The sequence below is a fragment of the Cryptomeria japonica genome, chromosome 10 (genome assembly GCF_030272615.1).
Source record: "Cryptomeria japonica chromosome 10, Sugi_1.0, whole genome shotgun sequence".
NCBI classification, from domain to species: Eukaryota; Viridiplantae; Streptophyta; class Pinopsida; order Cupressales; family Cupressaceae; genus Cryptomeria; species Cryptomeria japonica.
Window position 1 is genome coordinate 892707882 of NC_081414.1, and position 21197 is coordinate 892729078.

General features: G+C 38.9%; 1 protein-coding gene across 2 annotated transcripts in view; it reads left to right on the forward strand.

Annotated features, from left to right (window-relative positions):
• LOC131046567 (uncharacterized) overlaps window positions 1-21197 on the forward strand; it is a 246943-nt gene that overhangs the window by 165328 nt on the left and 60418 nt on the right. For both annotated transcript variants that reach the window (XM_057980329.1, XM_057980337.2), the window contains exon 12: window positions 16212-16348. In XM_057980329.1, coding sequence (XP_057836312.1) covers window positions 16212-16348 — 137 coding nt within the window. The remainder of the gene's footprint in view (window positions 1-16211; window positions 16349-21197) is intronic.

Consider the following 21197-nt stretch of genomic DNA (forward strand, 5'->3'; position numbering starts at 1 on the left):
TTATGACTCAACCATCTCCTTTGACATCACACTTGGGCGGAGTTTTGGTCTACCTCCTCAAGGCATAGGGCGGACTTTTTGAACACCTCCAACATTACATCTTGGGCAGAGTTTAGGAAGGACACCAAGGAGGGCAGAGTTTTGAGCTCCCTCTTCTTGGCCTCTTTAACAGATGGCGAACTTTAATGGTCTTCAACTTCATGGGGCGGAGTTTGGGAAGACCTCTACCAAGCATGGCGGAGTTTTGGGACACCTCTAACATGGCGGACTTATATGACTTCTCCACCATAGGGCGGACTTTTAGACATGGTTACCAAGGGCGGAGTTTGAAGGCATCTCCTTCAACATGTATGGCGGACTTTTGAAGTGACCCCAAGGCATGGCGGAGTTTAGAGTATTCCCCTAGGGCGGACTTTAGACTCCCTTCATCATCTATGGCGGACTTTAGAAGGCCTCATGGAGGGCGAACTTTGGAGGTTTCTCAAGGCATGGCGGACTTTGGAACATCTCCCAAGGCGGACTTTGGAGATAGCTCAACCAAGACAGAGTTTAGACACATCTCAAGGCGGAGTTTAGACACATCTCAAGGCGGAGTTTGGAAGGCCTTCATCCCATCCTCTTCAAGGCGGACTATTGATGCACCTCCATCATGGTAGACTTTTGATGCACCTCCATCATGGCGGACCTTGATCATCTCTCCCATATGGCGGACTATGCTTGAGCGGACTTTTGAACACTTGCCATAACCAAATTTAACCATATTAACTTGAAATTTGAAATCCATACTCAGGCAAATCATCTGAAGCATTATGACCCCTAAAATATAGGGAACTGGCTTTTTCGGTCAAAACTTGGAAATTTTGAATCCCGGTCGAAGCAGGTCAGTGGTATCAGTGCAGACCTTAGGTCCCCATTCCGAAAAAGCAAAAAGCAGACATCCCTAAAAAATAGGGAAAAATTTCTAAAAAATAGCCATATTGGGGATCAGGCTAAAAATGCCAAAAACGAAACTTCCTAAAAAATAGGAAAAAGCAAAAAAGCAAACTTTCTAAAAATAGAAAGTTGTTCAAATTCGTCCAAATCAATTGCGATGTTCGGACTTTGGCCTTTCTAGGCACTTTGACGGTATCCAGACTCTGTTATCACTTGGTTTGCAAAACCTAACTTTCAATCCTTAGGACCTGAACTGCTCAAAACTAGGCAAGGCTTGGCAAAACTGAAGCGGAAGGCCACGGAATACTAACGAAAACCATAGAAAGCAGGAAAAGAGAGGGTCCCCATTTGCAATGGGGCGATGTGTGAAAAAGGTCGCAACTAGGCAGAATGCTACCTAAATCACATCAACACAGGAGGAGAAGGATGTAGAGGTCACCGGTATGCTGTGTGGATACAAAACAATAGGACTCCCACCGGATAGAGATGTAGTCACCATGTGAAGAGATGACTGACAATGAATGTGCTCACACCGGATCTATCAATGAATCAAAGGAATGCCTCAAGTGCATGAAATCAGGGATATGCACTGGATCGACAGAGAAGGCATGTTGAGTTGCCGGAACAGATTAAGTGTGACAAGTTTGTCACTTTGACAAACCGGTTGAGATATGGTCCGAGCTGATCAGGAAGAAGGCAAGGCTGAGCAGATGCTGATAGAGGAAAATGGTTGGATTGAAGATGGAGTCTGTTGAAGGTTGATGACATGGTGTCATCAAGAGTGTTTACCGGTATGTAAATCCATCGATAATATGGACAAGGTGCAGATGCATAAGACTTCCTATCTGATGAAGATGTGCATAAGGTAGGTTAGCAAGAGTGCTGACCGGTTGAGTGTTCCACCGGAAGAGAAGCAGAGTGCAAGGTTGATGACAAACCGGTTAAGGGTTTAACCGGCAGGATTAGTAAGCCGGTAGATGAACCCGGTAACGGAGTTGGTCGGTGATCCCATCAATAACGATACAGATGTTCCAGCTAAGGTGGAAGCCGACACACTTGCCACGTGGAGATGAAGTGGCATACATGCATAGGTCGGTGTGTTAGGTCGGTGAAGTGTTAGGCGGCGAGGTAGATAGTGACAAGTAGACATTTATGTCAACTGTGAGATTCACGGGATGAAAGAAGAGGTTTGCGGCTTGAGGTCTAGAGGACAACAGAGAGCCAGCTCAGATCGATTGAGGAGATCGAGGCAAGTGAAGGAACTGCAAAACCAATCTTGGTGATCCACCAAGAAATTTGCTGACAGGTCAAAAGCAGGTTGCCAAAGATAGAAGGCGTGATCAAGAAGGCACGACAATGGCGGGATTGATTGATGAGCTATAGTTCATCAATCCAAGTGATTAGATCGGATGAGATTTGATTGGATTTGGTTTGTCTTGAGGTTGATGAGAAAACCCTAACCACCTGAATTTTAAATTGGCTTTTGGCGGGTTAACTAGGTTATAAATATGCAAGCCAAAATCTTTGAAGAGTGCCGCTGGATGAGGGAGTGTTGCTGCATGCAAGGAGAAAGCAATCAAGTGCTCATCAAGAAGAAGGTGAAGAGATTGAGTGTGAGGAAGAACAGGGTTGAAGTGCTCAACTTTCTCATTTTACTTCCTATGCCTTCCTCCGCGGACACTTTAAGCATCTCCATAGGGCGGACTTTTAGCTCTCTCCATGATGGACTTTGGAAGGCATGACTACCAAGGCGGACTTTTGAACGACACCAAGGAGGGCGGAGTTTGAAGGTATATCAAGTATGGTGGACTTTTGAACAACCTCTTCAAGCATAGGGCGGAGTTTTGTGTTCCCTCCAAGGCGGACTTTTGGAGGCTCTAGGCAAGGCGGACTTTGATGCCTTCTCAACTTGACCTTGCTTGGAGGGCGGAGTTTTAGGCTTCCACCAAGGCAGACTTTTGAATGAATTCACCAAGGGCGGAGTTTTAGGATTCCACCAAGGATGGCAGAGTTTTAGTCTACCTCCAAGGCGGACTTTGGTAGACATCTCCAAGGGTGGACTTTCATGACTTCTCAAGCATGGTGGACTTTTGAATGACTTCACCAAGGGCGGAGTTTTAGGCTTCCACCAAGGATGGTAGAGTTTTGAGCTATCATCCCATAGGGCGGAGTTTTCATTACTTGCCATAACACTCAACATCATTCATTAGCCAGACTTAGAAAAAAATTGGAAAATTTCAAAATTTCTCAATTTTATCAATTTTAACCAGATTAACTTGAAATTTGAAATCCATACTTAGGCAAACCATCTGAAGCATCATGACCCCTAAAATGTAGGAACCTAGCTTTTTAGGTCAAAACTTGGAAATTCTTGACCGCGATCGGAGCAGGTCAGTGGTATTAGTGCAAACCCTAGGTCCCCACTCTGAAAAAACAAAAAGCAAGCGTCCCTAAAAAATAGGGAAAACTTTCTAAAAATAGCCATACCGGGGATTGGGCTAAAAATGCCCAAAACAAAACTTCCTAAAACATAGGAAAAGGCAAAAAAGCTAACTTTCTAAAGTCCAAATTCGTTCAAATCAATTGCGTTCTTCGTCCTTTGGCCTTTCTAGGCACTGTGACGGTATCCGGACTTTGCTACCACTTGGCTTACAAAAACTAACTTTCAATCTCTAGGAATCGAATTGTTCAAAATTGAGCAAGGCTTGGCAAAAACTAAAGCGGAATTCCATGAGCACTAACAAAAACCCTAGAAAGCAGGAAAAAGGGAGGGTCCCCATTTGCAATGGGGCGATGTGTGAAAAAGGTCACAACACTAACCTCAGACATATCAATGTGAGGGAGTTCAAGAGGCGGATGTTCGGCTTAGATAACCTTGTGCCTACCATGATCGTGGGAAAGATGATGAAGAGTGTATCATGCATGCTGCCGGCTTTCTCCCTACCATGCAGTGTACAGAGTTGGTAGCTGAGTGCACTAGGCACTACAACCCTGTCAGTAGGGATATTGTCCAACAGATGGAAGAGTGTTGGCAAATATCAGCGACGAGGCCATCAGGGAAGCCTTCAGAATTCCAGAATATCATAATGCTGTGTACGTAACCAAGGATGAAGCTAATCGCATGTATCAGGATCATTTGGAGGAGTACGACGCCATTGTCAATCATTCCTGGCTGGACAAGCCAAGGAAGGGTGCCTCCAAACTACAGAGGAAGACCTTGGTAAGGGCGTATTTCAAAGAGGATATTGGAGATATGATTGTCTTGTTTAACAGGATAATGGGTAATCCCTAAGGCGCTCCATTTGAGCCTTGGATGTATTATTTCATAAACGAAATAATCAACGGAGTCAAGATGATAGACTGGGCTCGAATGATAAGTGATAACTTGGACAACCAGCTAAAGAATTTGGAAGTGGATAGGACCTTTTACATGAGCTCATACTTGTTCTATTCCCTGGCTAGAACGTACAGATATAGAGGCCTCACCTATAGAGGGGAAGTGGGAAACAAAGAAAATCAGTTTTTTGTCTATGACTGTTATCCCCAGCTTCACATGGAAGAAAAATTCCATTTCAAGAGGGTAAATGATACATTTCTAATGCACATCACACGGACACTGCAAGGTGAATTGCATCAGAGACTCTCTCAAGAGTCTATGGACTTCATAAGCAGATTCAGATATTGGTATATTCAATACCCGAAGTCACCTACATCAGAATTCAGGGGTTTTCCGGATCTCCGTATAAGCTCCCAGCCTACCCTACCAATTGAGTTGTGCTACTGGAAGTTGTGAGACATCTAGAGGGCTATATGACAGTTCAAAGAGGTAAGCAGAAGAAGGCGGAACCTCCTCTCACGATTGGAAATGGACTAGAGACGTGCCCGTCATCACAAGCCGCTACCACTGCAGAGAAAGAGCTGGCTTGGTACCCTTTCTACCAATACAAAGCAAGAAAGAACTTTGATCCATTCCATAAGATGAAAAGGGTAGAAGGGATGGCATTCGAGCACAAAGCTGATTTAGAAGATTATTGCGCTAACGCCGTCGATAGTTTCGAAATCAGGAGAAGATTTTGGTTAAGGATTCCCTTGAGCATGGTAAGAGCAATGAAAGTATTTAGAGTTGCTGATCAAATAGAAGACAGTCTCGAGCTTCAGCAGTCGGGCTTTGAGAAGATGAAGAATGAGCCACTGGCCTTGGTCGATTGGTCAGAAAGAGAGAAGTCAGATCTGGTAGACCTCATGAGATCAGTGGTCGAATACTCTAAGTGGTGGACCTTTGAGAAGATGAAACAATTGAAGTCCAAATGTGTTTCCCTGACTTATGATCTAATGGGAGTAGATGCCTCTCTGTCCTCCAACCCTTGTATCTCTGGAGGCAATGCTCGGAATCCAGAGAGTGTTGGGTCCCAGAAAAGGAAGGAATTAGTTGGAAGCTTTGGAAAGGCCAGGGGAAAGAAAGTTGTTGGGGAGAGACGTGAGTCTAACGAAGGTCATTCCGTTCTGAGTGCCGCATCTGCTGTGCTTGATCAAAATGCAGTTGAAGAGCAAGAGGACACACATATGGTGAATAATGAAGTGAGAGTGCCTTCTCCTTCGATTGAAGAAATAATGAGAGAAGTTGTCCGACATCCGGACAAGGAACAAGTTTTAAATGCAGCCACAAAAGTTGAAGAGCCTGAGCCCCCAGTAGTTTTCCTTGATCGTATAGTTACAAGACCAAGAGGGATAGATGATGGATTTGATCAAAATACTGTGTAGCAGTCAACCATTCCTGATTGGTTGAGGGAAAGGATAAGGGCTAAGGTCCCTATGGAAACCCATTCTGAAGAGAATACAACAACATTTCTGGCAAAGGTGAACGAACCAGTCATAGTCAAGCCACCTAAGCCAACTAGAAAATTCTCTTTGATTCAGAGGGATAGTGCAGGGTTTAGGAGAGTTCAAATAGCTGTGCCAAAGGAAGGAAAAAGTCGGGACAATATTGCACCTGGAGGATTATAAGATTTCTACTATAGAGTTGGGTAAGCCTACTTAGGACCAAGAAGTCCAGTACTTTGACGACTCTTGCAACACCCTCAAGACAAGGCTAGCCGAGGAGAAGGAGAAAAGAAAGAAGGTCAAGGAAGAGAATCAGCAGCGGAGGAAATATGTTCTCCATCTAACTAGGCCACTCAACCATGAGATACATGTCACCCCTCCGTAGCCTCTTCAACAAGAGTCAATGAAAGATTACGAGGACATGAAGGGCACATTCACGCAGGCTAAGAAATGGATCTCAGATGCTTCGACACGTGTTGACATACTTGTAGAAAATTTAGTATCAGCACATGAGTCGGCCTTTTCATTGGTTAGCCGAATTCAGGACTTAGCTGGAAATTGGGAAGATGTTGAAGAAATTCAAGATGAAATACTTCCGCAATTGAAGGTTATCCAAGGTCTGTCAAAACGAAGCTTGGTAGATGTAGGTTTCGTACAGGCTGGGGATAGATATGACTTTAACACCTGGTATTATGCTTTGGTCACCGGAATTGAAGTCCTGAAGAAATCCAAAACTAAGTGTTTTGAGACAGAAGAAAGTCTCAAAGAAATTTTGAGTAAGGTGTTTCGTGTAGCATCAGAGATCTGGAAGAAAGAGAGTATACGAGAAAAACACTTGTAGACAGAGAAGCTGAGAGCCAGAATTCAGTCGAGCTTTTTCAAAGACTCGGGGATGATTGATAAGGGCGATCTTTCAAGGATTGCAAGTTTTCTATTCATTGACGAGAACTTTCTTGTCTAGGCAGTTGAGTGGGAAGGCATCCTCGCCACATGTACTGATGATGTGGACATCGTCGACTTCCAGATTAGCAACTTGCCAAGTGTCACTATGGAAGAGGTTAGGCTCATCGTGTCTAGATACATTGAATCTGCAAAAGGGGAAATTGGATACTCACCTCAGTGACAATAGCAGTTGTGCGACTTGTCACTTTCTCATTCTTTCAAACTAATAGAGTTTTGGGAAACCCTAATTAGGGTTTGTAACTTTCAATTTGGGCCCTTGATCACTGTTTGATCTCAGCCGTTCATTGAGTTTTTGAAAACCTATATAAGGCTACCTCCTCTCATTTGGAGGGTTTGAGGTTTTTGATGTATTGTTGCGTAAAGGTCATTTTCAAAGAATATATTGCATGTGCGCTTTCTCTTAAGGCTTTACAATCTCTGTTGTTTGAATGATTAGCATGGTTTCAATTTCCTTAACACTTTAGTTAAAGTTAATTTAGATTTGCTTTCATGTTGTTAGAATTGAATGAAGGATTTGATAAGTGCTAAGTGACGGTGTATCTCTTCTCATACTTTTGGTGAATGGATGATTTCCATTTCACTGTGCAAAGGTAGTCTGAGCCTATCCTCTGTGCCTACCAACATTTCGATCATAAGCACAACCCGTTGAAGATTGCACCCGCTTTGTGTAGTTGTCCTTAGTGTGGCGTATCAAAGTGCGGTTTCCTGAGAACACCCATTTAATACTGTCTCCGGAATTCGTAGGATTAGATCAGCTTTTTGAAACCCTATCCCTTTTTCCCTTTTTGAAAGTCTAAATCCTGGAAAATTTAAAAAAAAGAAAGAGCCTAAAATTGATAAATCTATCTAAGTCCAGAAGCTTGAAAGACACTTGTTAACATAAGTCCCCTTTGAGATTTCAGCAAACACTACTCGAGTAGCTATCCCACTAAAGTCGCTTGTTCGCACATATAGACCTTGGAATCGGTAGTGATTTTTCAGGAGAGGATAGAATACCTTCGGGTATCTAATTCTAATGTTTGGTAGATGATAAAACAAACACCAACAGATCCGCACTTCATCCTTTGGATTTTCCGGAGGAAACTCTTTGGCGGACGCCGACCTTGTTGATTTTACACGTTTGGTCTTGTTCTTCGGCATTTGATCTTTTTGGGCCGACCGGATCCCCTTGGATCGTATAAATCATTGTAATTGAGCATTAGAATGTAGATAAGGGGAAATATAGAGCATAGAAGCTAGATCAAATGTTTTGAAGTCCTGGTAGTCACATGTTTTGTAATTGAGCATGTTTGTAGTAGGCTAGTGAGCCTAATCTTGTATCCCGGATGTTACCGGTTGCTTGTAATCAATTTTCATGATTTAATTCATTCAGTCCCGCACTGCCTCCATCATATCCTTGTTTTTCCATTGTGTTTACTCTTGCTGACCGGTCTAGACTGATCTCTTTGAGGTCCCTCCTAACCGGTGACTGCACCACTATGGTATGAACCATAGAAGCAATAGTTTGTGAAAAATCTTGATTATATCCGATTAATCTTGAATCCTGGAGCTAGTCGATTTATCCCTCGAAGAAATCCTTATTCACTAAAAAATCGTTAATTGTTGATGCAATTTTCAATGATTTTTTTGCATTTAAATCACGTTAAAATCATGTTAAAAGCCCCCCAAAATGGCAAAAAACATGAAAAAAGTAATTGTAAAATCTTGTAAAGCGCTAGAAAAATTCGTGAAGTTATTCAATTGCTTAGAAACAAGGTTGATCCGAGATGGAATTAGAGTCAATGTGGAATCAACGTTGAAAAAGTTTGTTATTTTGTCTCTTTGTTTTCTTTCCAACCCTTGAAAATCCCTAAATAAAGAAGTGGGAGGAGCAATGGTGGTCATCAACTGAATTTGAAAGGGCCTGAATCATCCTAAATCGTTGGGGGCATATGAGATTGTATCGAAGCAGCTGGAAAATCTTCTCTAAATCACTTCTTCGATATGACTCAAGCTTTCTGCACACCCCAGCCCATGGATTCCGATGCGAACAAGTATAAAATTAATATTGTACAGTAGCTTTAAAATTAATACTATTATGCACTATTATTGATGGCATTTTGACAATGAAGGAGTGAACACGTATAGTTTAATTAATACTTTAAATTTTTTTAAAATTTTTTTTAACTATTATGGACTATGAATATATATTAATAGTTATATAATAAACTATAAATAAAAAATAATGCATAGTTTATGATGTACATATTTAATTTTAAATATAATATATATATATATATATATATTTTGGGAGGAAACTCAGATTTTAGCTTGGTCTGGTCCCAAAGAGACCACTTATAGAGGATCTCTTCCCACAAGGCCATTTTCGGTGGGTTCATCATTCCCCACACTTCACTTGTTCAAACCCACAAGCTCAATGACCCAAGAAAGGCAGAATGCCCACGAACTCAATGGCTGCCTCACCAATGGAGTGTTTCTACCACAACACCAAACGTCCAAAGACATATATAATATATATAGATATAGATATTTGATTTATGATTTATAATTGATATAGTTAATTTTTGCTCAAACAAAGACATACAATTTATTATGTGAGCAATATATACAAAGTGCTCCATGAAATGAATCTGAACGGCAACAAACAAGGTTACATAGCTGTAATAAAAGAGCCTCCGATACACAATCATTAAAATTTGTCTCTACCTTAAAAAGTAGTTGCAAGCTAGGTGTCTCCAAAACCAGTGGCATGCTAATCTTTTACTTCAGCTAAACCTATGCCTTTTGTTGAATTCTAACCCATATAAAAGACTTACAAATTGCCATCAGGGAATATAAACATTGCAACTGTGGAATATGATTCGATAAGCTTTCTCAAATATTGAACTACCCCTAGAGAACTCCTTGCCTCAATCACAATGAAAGTCTTGCATCACTTCAAAATGACTTCCACTTTTACTAAATTCCTAGCAATAGCTGGATCTCTGTATGATTAATTTTGGTCTGAGCTACTTCATAGACTTAGCTAATCTTTGATCTCAGACTTCACAACTATTTGGTGTATTTGGTGACTGCCCTTTTAAAAAGTTAAATGAATATTTGCCTTATGTAATTAGCAATATGAATATAAACATCAAAAATCTATTTTCTACAATTCATGGGTTGAACTCTATTTTCTTTGCACTCTATATCTCTATGCTATGGAAATGTCCTTAAGTTTTAAAAAAAAGTAGTTTGTGTTTATTTTTCTACAGTTTTTTACGATTTTTTAAAATCCAATTTTTTACCCATTTTAAAAAAAAATCTTATACTTTTGGTTTGCTGTTTTTCCCCCAAATTTTGTTGCTATGATATAAAGCATTGCGATTGTGGAATATGATTTGATAAGCTTTCTAAAAGATCTAATTAACCCTACAAAACTCCTTGCCTCGATCACAATGAAATTCTTGGATCACTTCAAAATGGCTAAAGTGTGCGATTCTCTAACACTTGGGTGTATTTGTTCTTTATTGCACTTTTAATATCTCTCTGACACTTGGGTTGCCATCTTGGATTAGTTGTGCCAACTCAATATGTGGGACACCTTCATGCTTACAAGCTCTTGAAACTTGGCATGCTTTAGTACTGGTAGAGAGACCTGAAAAGTGTAACTTGGTAATTAGTAATCTTTTCCAACTTGTGTACATACTCCCAATCTTCACCATTCCATACTTGGATCACTTAATTGGAGTGCTAGAGAATCCATCTGCCATTTGATAACTCTGTTCTCAGATTCAAATCTTCCAGTTCATACTAGAGATATCAATCTTTAAGAATTTTATCATCTCTGTTTGCCATGATTGGCATGACATAGAGCTCTCATTGCCACTCAAAAACAGCACTCCAACTTGCTGATTTAGACTGTTTTTGCGTCTTTCAAATCTTGCCATATTCAGACCCATTTCTCCCCATTTAGACTGAGAACTGAATGTCCCTGCCCATTTTAGTGTGGTTTCATGCTGGCTTTGCCATGGTAAAATGGGGGCATGATCACCTACTTCCATGCTCTATATTGTCATGCTTAAATTTGAATCCTTCCTTTGATTGAGTTTGTCTTTGCTGTAGCCATCCTTTGACCTTATAATTTGTTGGCATTTAATTTTTCTTCTCTCTGTGCTGGAGGTCCCGAACTATTGCAAATCGATCTTCATTTGGCATTCCTTATGAACTATCAGCAAACATTGTTACCTGACAAAATAGATCAACACTTGACGGCCTTTGCATACAATAAGGACCTTTCGATTGTCTTTGATTAAACAACAGGAATGGCATGATATACTGACCACAACCTTGACTGGAACTGACATTTCATGGGGCTGCCAGTTTTGCTACTAATAGTGATTTAATTGAATATTTTGTCATGGGATTCAGTTCCCCCCCCCCCCCCCCCCCTCGCAAAAAAAAAAGACTTTTAGATGGGGTAGGAAAATTTAAGGTGGGAGCTTAAAAATGTGTCAAATCATATTGAAATCTTGAACACCTCTGTTTGTAGTGTTTCAAAGAAAAGTAAGTTTTCATGACGTGATCTTGTTTTGCATAAATAAAATGCAATTCTAGGAATGCAATTTCCTCTTGCTTTAAATGTTCTAATTGTGTTCGGAATGATGATGAGAGGTGAGAGATGCAAGTACAAAAGGATTTCAAAAGTAATTGGCCTTGTAATTATACTAGGATCTTGATGATTGATCAACAAGTGTATGGAGGAGCATACAGTTCTACCTATGATGACCCTTTCTCACCTTCCTTCCTTGGTGAAGATCTTAGTGGCAGGTTTATATTGGCAGTTATTTCTACTTACTAGCAGTTCTTCTGCCTTGAGCATTATGGGGGATTCTATGCAACATCAACTACCTCCTAGGATTGTTTATCCTGGTTCTCTTAGCTCTAGGCTCTCCTTGGCAAGCATTCTAATACTAGGCATTGGTGCTTCCATTGTGATTGATGACCTTGCAGTTGGCTCATTGAATGCGTGAAGAAACATGGAAACTTGAGGATTTTAGTTCCTTGCCTAGGTGGTCTTCCTCTACTTATTACCTTATGGGCTCTTCCCCTTCTTTTATTATTATACTTGCTTGGGGGTATGGTATTTTTAGGTTAGCCTTTTTGTGTGTATGCTTCAAGTCTAGCGTCTTTTGTTTTTCCTTTGTCCTTTTGCTATTATATTTGTTGTATTTTCCAATCGTTTAATCTAATTTCGTTCTTTTTGTAGTCACATTGTATTACATATTTGGTGCTATGATATTAAGTCAATAGAGAAGAAGATTTCACATCTCTTCTTAGGCACAAAAGTAAGATTGATACCCTCTCTTGCATTTGAAAGTATGTGTGAATTGAAAACGGGCTGCACCTTATGACAAGGACTTTACATCTAAATAAGAAGCATTTGCTTGTGCAATGCACTATCTCGTCGTGATGGATTGATTATTAGTTGAGAATTCTTAACCTTGAGAAAAAATGTTGCTACAGGTTTTGACCAATTAAAATAGAAATTGCCTTGAACTTTGGTTGGACTCTTATTTTGATGGGTATAATATATACCCCTAAATTTTTTTATTTTGAAAATAACTTCCAATTTGATGCAGAGCCCTATGAAGGATTGGGTCTAACAAGCCAACTTCTTGATCTCAACCTCAAACCAATAGGACCTCCTAGAGGTCAAATCCCAACAATCCCAGACCCCTCACAAGACTCCAAACATCAGTGAAACTTTCCAATTGTAGGGTGGACAACTTATCACACAATGCCAAGCCTTAACTCTCAAGGCTTCAACACACATTCACAAGACAAACTTGGACTAGTATGAGGAACAATGGGCAGTGATTGGGAAACCTTTGCACATGTTTAGAATGACCTTTATAGACCCCAAATGAGTCTTGATTGTCCACAATCTTCTTCCTAAGGGTTATCACAACATAGACACCAAACTAGGCCTAATAGCCCTCCCATGGTGGACAGTCCCAATACACCTAATCACAAAAGGGGTAAACACAACTTGTCTACATGAAATGGAGTGTTTTAACAGGGTCTAAGACATATCACAAACTCAGGTATTGATGTCTTAGAATGTCCTTGGTATCCAATGCTGTCCTACTAGCCCTAGAACCCCAATTAGGTCACTTTTACAAAGCAACTACCCTTTAGATTGACCAAACAATCTCACCACCACTTGGAACGCCTTTTACCAACCTTCAAACCACCAAATCCACCACCATTTGGGGTCCAAACGCTTCCAATTCTGCCCAGTTCATAAAACTCAGTCAAATTCATAAACTGTCACATGAGGATGACAGGTTAAACTCGCTTGGATCTCTCTTCACCCTTCACGGTCATCTCTGCAACATTGAAAATCTTATAGTACATTGTTAAACCTGACATTCCCCCAAATTGTATGATTTCTAGGCCAGGGAATGTGTCATGTCCCCTCTTTAGTATGACATGACACTTTACGTGGATTTGCCTATTCCAGACTCTCGTAGGCAGATGGTTGTGATGAGAGAGTCATTTTGGCGTTTATTTGGTGATTGGATGGCTCATTATGCTCTTGGAGACATTATATTTATTATTACTTTTTATTTGGGGCCAAAATGTTATTGAGGTGCACTTTTTATTTTATGAAGTAACTTTTTATCTAAAAAGTGCAATGAGGCTTCTAGAAGATTCTATTATGGATACTTCTAGAAAGACTAAGAGGCTTCTAGAAGATTCTATTATGGATACTTCTAGAAAGACTAAGAGGCTTCTAGAAGATTCTATTATGTGTATAAATAGACCCCATGGGTCTCTCATTTGGCATCGAAGTCTATTTTCTCTAGTGCATCTACTTGAGCATTTGTGGAGCTTGAAGGTCTACAAATATCATTGATCTTTGGGAAAGATAACTCCCTTAGATTAGCATAACTGAGGAAGTGAAATATCTTCTGAAGGGTTGCGTTATTGGAGATGGTACTCAGTCATTTCATGTTGGATTTCAATTGAAGGTTGATTTGAGGGCTTGTATTTGGTGAATAAGGGTTTTGAATTCATCCCAGCTCAAAATTTGGTACTGCAGCCGCACAGTACGACCCAGGTACGGCCTGCAGCAGGGACAGTACGGTAGTGACAGCAGGGCATTCTTGGGACAGTCCAGTCCTCCTTTCATCAGCATTTCATAATCGGAGTTCAAGGAGCGATTTCCAGGTTCCATTGCATGGTTTTTGTTGTCAATTTTTATGATAGAAGTGCACAGTTGTAACAGTCATATATGTATTCAGAAAACAGTCCATTGTAATCAGACATTGCTATCTTATAGTAGAGAAGGTGCATTGCAAGGTCATTGTTCATGTGTGATAGTTTATACATTCTCTTGTCATAAATTCAGTGCTCATGTGTAAGAGTTTGTAACAGTCATACATTTTTAGAAAATTAGTCTACTGAACAATGCAATCAGAATTTGGGAAATTCATGATATATTAGCATTGAAGTCCTTGCATGAATATTTAGAGTTTCATTATTGTTTATTGTGTTACATTTCAATATTGGTATTGTTATCTCAATTGTACTTGATGCTCAAAACAACTATCATATTGAAACACTACATCACAAACAAAACAATTCAGTGCATGTCAAGTGTTTGACAAATTGTCTCAGTTCAGATTTGGGGTTTATTAGTGGCCTTTATAGTAAGGGTCATTACAGAATGTCAAGTTATGGCAACATTTGTCCAAAACCCTAGGTTAAGAGGGTTTGCAGACCCTATAGGGAAGAATGGATTGGTTCTCATTCCAAATTGCACCAAAACACTTCAAACCACCTTGAGGAGGAAGCCAACTCAATCCACTTGCATGCCAAGTACATCTTAGGTCTGTTCCAATCCGTACAACAGAGAATCAAAGGACTGTTACACGTGTTTTGCAGGAAAATCTCAGAGAAAGCAGTGATGTTTTGTATTTCTTTAACAACCAACCTTACAAATTCGACACCAAGTGTCTTATAGGTCATTACATACCCTCCTCCAACTGGCCCAACTGATTTTTGAATTAGTTGGCTGTTGGGAACCATTTTTGGCAAATATGGTCAACTTCGACAACAAAGGTTGAAAAGTTGCTCATGCAACTTTTTGCAACATTTTCCAACTTTGACATACATAATCAAAAACCCTCAAAACACCCTACAACTATTACATAGAGGCCACATATGCCTCAAAAACATGATCTCCAATGATATCTCCCTTTTCCCACATTTGGGTGATCTTTGACCATAGTTGACCAACTAGGTCATGATAGGTTACAAAGAACAAAAGTGGCACCAAGACCTTACATCATAAGCAAATCAATATAAAGTGGTCCAAGTGACCTTATTACATTCTAGAAACATGAAAACACAAAAACCAAAAACAATGGATCTTCATGAACCCTTTAGGTGCTCCTGCACCACAATTGAAAGTAAGATGCAATGCAATGTCCTTTACACTTTTTGATCATCCAGTTCCCAAGATAGGCAAGGTGAGAGCATATAGTGTTCACGATTTATACAATTAACTAAAATGCTACAACTGAAAGGAAATGCATTAGGTGACAAGCCAGCCAATACCACTTATTCAACAGAATGCTTATGCAATACTGAAAGAAAGCACCCAACACACTTGTTGATTGGGAGCCATTACAACTATCCACTTATTCAGTGGGTAAACAATGTTAGTTCCACTTTACAGTGGGAAAGAAAACAAGACACCTCCACCTCTTCAGTTTGAAAGCAAATTACAAGCATAGCACTTGTTCAGTGGGGCAAGCAATGACCAAATCATCTGCTCACTGAGTTGAAATATATAGAATAAACCACCTACTCATTGGGTTGAGTACATAAATCAATGAGATTATGTTAAATACACTTGCAGTACTATCATCTAGCGTTTACAATGATATATCAAAGCCCAAACATTGTCATATAAAACAGTACTGGAGTCTGTTGTGACAACAATCTGACTCCTGGCCTAGTGGTTAACAGCACTAGTCCATGGTGAATTTATGAAGGCCTAGAGGTTTTGCAAGTGATTATAGAAGTCCAGGACAAAGAAGTAGCTACATTTAATCAACTAGTAATTGTGTTGCACATCAATCTCTTTGTTTATTACTCCACATTCGATTTCTTTGTTAATGTAGCAAATCTTTAATATTAGGGATTTTCTTGTATTTGGCTGAAATAATAGGTTAATGCACTAGTTTCTTCAACTCAAATATTTTAGTTTCATAAATGAATTGATAGTTGGAAAGCATTTGTATTTGTTGCCTATATTCCTACATCTGTTCAAGAAAGGAAATAAAGCAGAAATATTGTTTACTCATTTAAAGTGGATGTTTTCTTTGAAAAGCAAGCATTGCTCTTTATGGAAAGTGAGCCTGCATTATTGCATTTGATTGAAAGACATCTAAAATTTTTTCATTAAGTCCTGGAGTTAATCTTGCTTTTGTATATTGCAGGTTAAAGTTATCTTCTTTTCCAGGACTGGACATCGTGCTGCCCCTTTTTTGAGGCAGGCAGCAAAGGATTACCAGGAATATGCATCATTTGCATTTGTCCTATGGCAGGAAGAAAATGCTCAATTATGGTGGAACCTGTGTGCATTCTTTCTTTGCCTATGCAGACTTCTTTTCTGTTCTTTCTTTTCTCATTTTTTTTAATTTGATTGGTACAGAGTACGTTGAAGTTGCTGATTAGATGGAGCTAGAAAATCATTTGTTTCATGTGCATGTTCTATGTGGCATTTGTTATGATGCATGGAAAAATTTAGGCCTATTACATTGTGATATGCTTGGCTTTTGACCATGCCAAAAATTTCTACATTTTCACATGTTTAGATAGCATATTTAATGTTTCAATATGGTGGATTTTTTTGTAGTGTTTCAAATTATATGATGTTTTATCAGTATTCAACTTTGTACCTTTTGAGTCAATCTCATTGACCCATATTTCATGAGTAGTGGTGTACTAGAATTCATGTCTTTTGAGCATGAATGGTCCATTTAGCATTCACTGCATCTAGTGATGCTCACAGGGGTGAAGCGTCAAGACTGCTTGGGAGGTCACCCATCCTAGTACTAGTCTGACTTGATTGCTCTTAACCATGAAGTTTTCACCAAGATCAAGCCCATTTTAGCTTGCTTGAAATTAAAGTGCACTTGAGTCAAAGTAGTATTGGGATGGGTAACCTGTTAGGAAGTCTTGATGTTTCATTTCTCTGAGCGCTAACTAAATACAATGAGTGGTTTGTGGAGTTTGGACCATTCATGCTCACGAGAGACGGATTTTTGGAAACTATGTAGCTGACTTTTGATTAAACATCATATATTTGACTTCTAGGAAATTGATTAGCACCATAGGTTGATTAATAAATATATGATAATGATAGGAGACTCTAATTTGGATGACATGCAAAAATGTGATGCTTTGAAATGAACATGTGGGTGTCACAAAGAGATTTCACCAGAGACTTACTTGCACCCTTGTTTCAAACATATTAGTAATGAATTTCTAACCAAGGAAGTTTGAATGCATTTACATTCAATGTAGAAAATGTTGGGTTATGAGAACATGGTTTTTTTATGTAGCAATTTTCTTTTGAACTTCAAGGATAGCAAAAACAATCCTAAATTTTGTGGATGGTAGGGGATGGTAAGTGTCCTTTTAGGTTTTTTTTAGCATTTTTCACGTTTAAGCTATTTTTTAATATTTATACACCAAATGATGTAGGCTGTCTAGTGGTAAAGAAATTGGACATTATTTCCAAATTTCCATCTCCTTGGGATTTTGGGAATGTTATCAAGATCCATAGGGAGCCCTATGGTAGATTGGTATAGGTCACTTTTGGTAGATCTTCACAAGTAGTTGGTAAATTAATGGAAAATAACATTGATAAACAACATATGTCTCTTACCTTAGGGATTTGTTATGTTCACTTTTGATTTATCTAGAGCTAGAGTAGTGGTCTTTAGAGAAAGATGCCTCTTTCCTAAGGGAATTGTATCATAAAAGACCTAATTTGTAATGTATCGTTTCCATCACATTCAAGTTAGGAGTGTTTGGGAACATGTCTTGCTTTGGGTGCGATTTCAATGTTTTTCTTATTGGCATATCATTTCTTCATTCCTTGTATCCTTGACACTCAATCCCCATTGGCATTAGCTTCTCAATTTCTCTTACCCTAGCTCCTTCTTGCATCAAGTATCTCTAAAGTTTGATCCTTGTTCTTTCACCTCTTTGTCTAGTTGGGCCCATGGACCTTTACATTGCCATGCATCTTGGCATCCTTCCATCTCATTCCCTAAATCCTTGGTCTCAAACCTTTGTAGAACATAATGTTGACATACTGAATGGAAATATTGTTGAGTGGAATCTTGAATCTCACCACCCCATTCCTGTTTTTCATTGGATCCTTCATGCATGCAAATACTAAATTCTTGATGTTAAACCTTTATAGTATTATTTGCTTGTCCTTAAAGCCTGTGATTATTGAACTCTTGATGTCTAATTTAGGGAGTATTATTTGATTGTCCTAAAAGTATGCATTTGCTCGAAACCTCACCTTTAAGCATACTCTTTGACAAACCCCCATCATTCAAACTTAGGAGTTCAATGACCATGGTGGTCAATCAGGGATTCCATTGATGGGCTCAAATTCAAATGTAAACTGTTGGGAACTTTCAAACAAATCTCAGCACATTCAACCTTTATATAAGGTAGGAAGTTTCATCAATTTAGATCATTTTATTATTGCATCGACATGCCCGAATCCTAGTTTGAGCAATTGTTGTTCACCTGTTGGATCTAAGGATGAAAATCCTTGATTTAGAGATTAGAGTATGAAAACCCTTTGGTTTCAGGAGGACAACATCAATTGGAGGTTACATCTACACTTCCATCTTGTAGGGCTTTGTCTTTTTTGGTCTTTTCAGATTACTTTTGTAATTGTTTCGGTCTTTTTTATTACCAAATATTTGTAGCAGTACATCTATGTAATCCTTTGAATAAAATGTGTGAATGAAAACTTTGTTTCATCTTGTTTATATTTGGAAACTTGTTTTATTTTATGTTGCCATTTTAGATCTATGTATTTTATTTGAATGCTTTGGTTGATTTCATTGCATTATTCTAAATATGAGCAATGTATATGACTTTTTTGGCTAAGGGTCATTACATTGTTCTTCTAATATAGAAGGTTCAAAGATATGTATGTTCTTCCCTCATATTGAGGCAAGACTAAAAGCTACAAATTTTCCATAACTTGGAACAACATCAAACTTTTGGGTGGCATACTAATGGAAAAGTGATGAGGCATGCCTAAGTGGTTTAAGGTTTTTGGCTTAATGTTGCAGTCTTTCCTTGCATTAAATAAATGCACAAGCTGTCCCTAACTTGGAATTTGTGCTCAACTCTGTGGTAATTTTTTCTTGCCTTGTATTTTGTTTGAGTGTCACTCAACCTTTCTGGTATGTAGAGGTGTATTTATTTTATTGTCTTAGTGAACATTGAATCTTAGCGGATTTTGGAAGCCACGTTTTCTTGCTTCCATCATGTTTGCGTCATCACAATGTCAGACTTATAGGAGGTCTATTAATAGGAGAATGATTAAGCTTACCTTAATGGTTTTAGCTTCTTGGTTTAGGCTTGGAGACTTTTCTTGGTAAAGTAAAGGCCTAACTTGTCCATAACTTGGAACTTATGCTCAACTCTATGGTGATCTTTTCTTGCTTTGTACTTTGCTTGAGTGCCCTTCATCCTCTCTTGCACTTAGAGGTGCATTTCTTTTTATTTTCTCAATGAACTTTTCAACAATGTAAATTTTGGAAGCCACTTGTTCTTGCTTATGTTGTGGTTGTGCCATCAGAACATCAAAGTTATAGGTATATTACTAGAAAAGTAAAGCATACCTAGGTGATTCTAGCTTCTTTGCTTAACCTTGTGTTGGTTAACAGATTTGTCTTTCTAAAAAAGGTAACAGAATGACTCAATGTGCCCAACATGAAAGACAAATAAGTAACTAACAATTGGAGAGATTGCCAATTACGTTGGCAACCTTCCTCTGAATTTTAGAGGTACAACTCCCTCCTAAATCTACTCCTAGGTTTTGCGGTATGCTTTTTATCGGAAAGCAAGAAAGGCAAAGATACAGGCTTCCCATATACAGAAAGATGAAATTTCGATTTAGATTATCGAACGGGAATGTGAACAACACACAGTCTACTCTCAACACAATTAATTGTGCGGAAAATATTGAAATGTAATGTAAATAATTGAACAGAGAACATGCAGAATCCGAAGTATCCACATTATTCACATTTAACCATAGCAAGTAAATGTATATCAAGTCAAATTGCAGTAATTCAAAGCTTACTTCCAACATGAAAGAATATAGAAAACACAAAGTTTTGATATATCATTTCATTCAAAAGATGTACAAAAAACAAAATTCTTCAAAAGATGGCTAACTGTTCAAAATGTAATAATACTTTTTCAGTATTTTCCTTCCCCGCCTTTACCATTTATCATCTATGTATTTATAAATAAAGTCTGTTCCGTTTTCAAGAAATGGTTCCTTTAAAGTAACGGTCTTGAAAAGGACCATTTTAAACATGATTTTAAAGAAAACAAAAATCATCGGATAAACCCTATTTATGAACCATTGATCTCATGCTCCTTCTTCATCAAGCATTGAATTTTGTCTTGCAATCTGACGGTCAATTCTGTCTGCTTTCATTTCTTCTTCAATCTGCACCCAAAGGACTTCAGTAAATTTATCTTCGTCAAGTATGGTTGCCCGAACGAAGTCACTCATGTCGAGAAGAATATCATCCTACAAATATTCGACATCTAGTTGGATTAGGGGACCTTTGCCTTTGAGAACCATCCTTGATGCTTTTTGAGAAGACTAATTACCAGGAATCCTCTGTACAACAAGCTCTTCTTGTAGACGTCGTTCGTGGTTCTCAGCCTGCTCCGCAATTTTCTCTAACAGAGTGATAGCTTTTCTATGTTAACTAAAGTCGGTATGCCTTTTCCATGCAAAAGACCGCAATTGTTGGATGGTAGGTTCCATCTGACATAAGGCAAAACCATTCTGACAGGGACAAATCATGATAGCATACGCTCCTTTAGCCATTTTTAAAAGGCGGCGTATTAAATTTTATCTGCAAGGGTGATAGCATCAAGTGCTACAACACATGTTGCCACCTTTACGTGTCCTTAACTGCTTAATCTTGTCATTAATGATAGTACCAAGCATATCTTCTTGATTTGCTTCTTGGAGAATGTGTGCTGCATGTCGGCACGATGGGTCGAAGTTGGTAACGGTAGAAGCAATTGCCTTCACAGAGTAGATAAACTTAATCAATTTCCGCCTGCAATTGATTACAACCCACTTCCTGTCAATACTCATGTCGCCACCTCAGCAGGCCTGTTGTATCAACCTT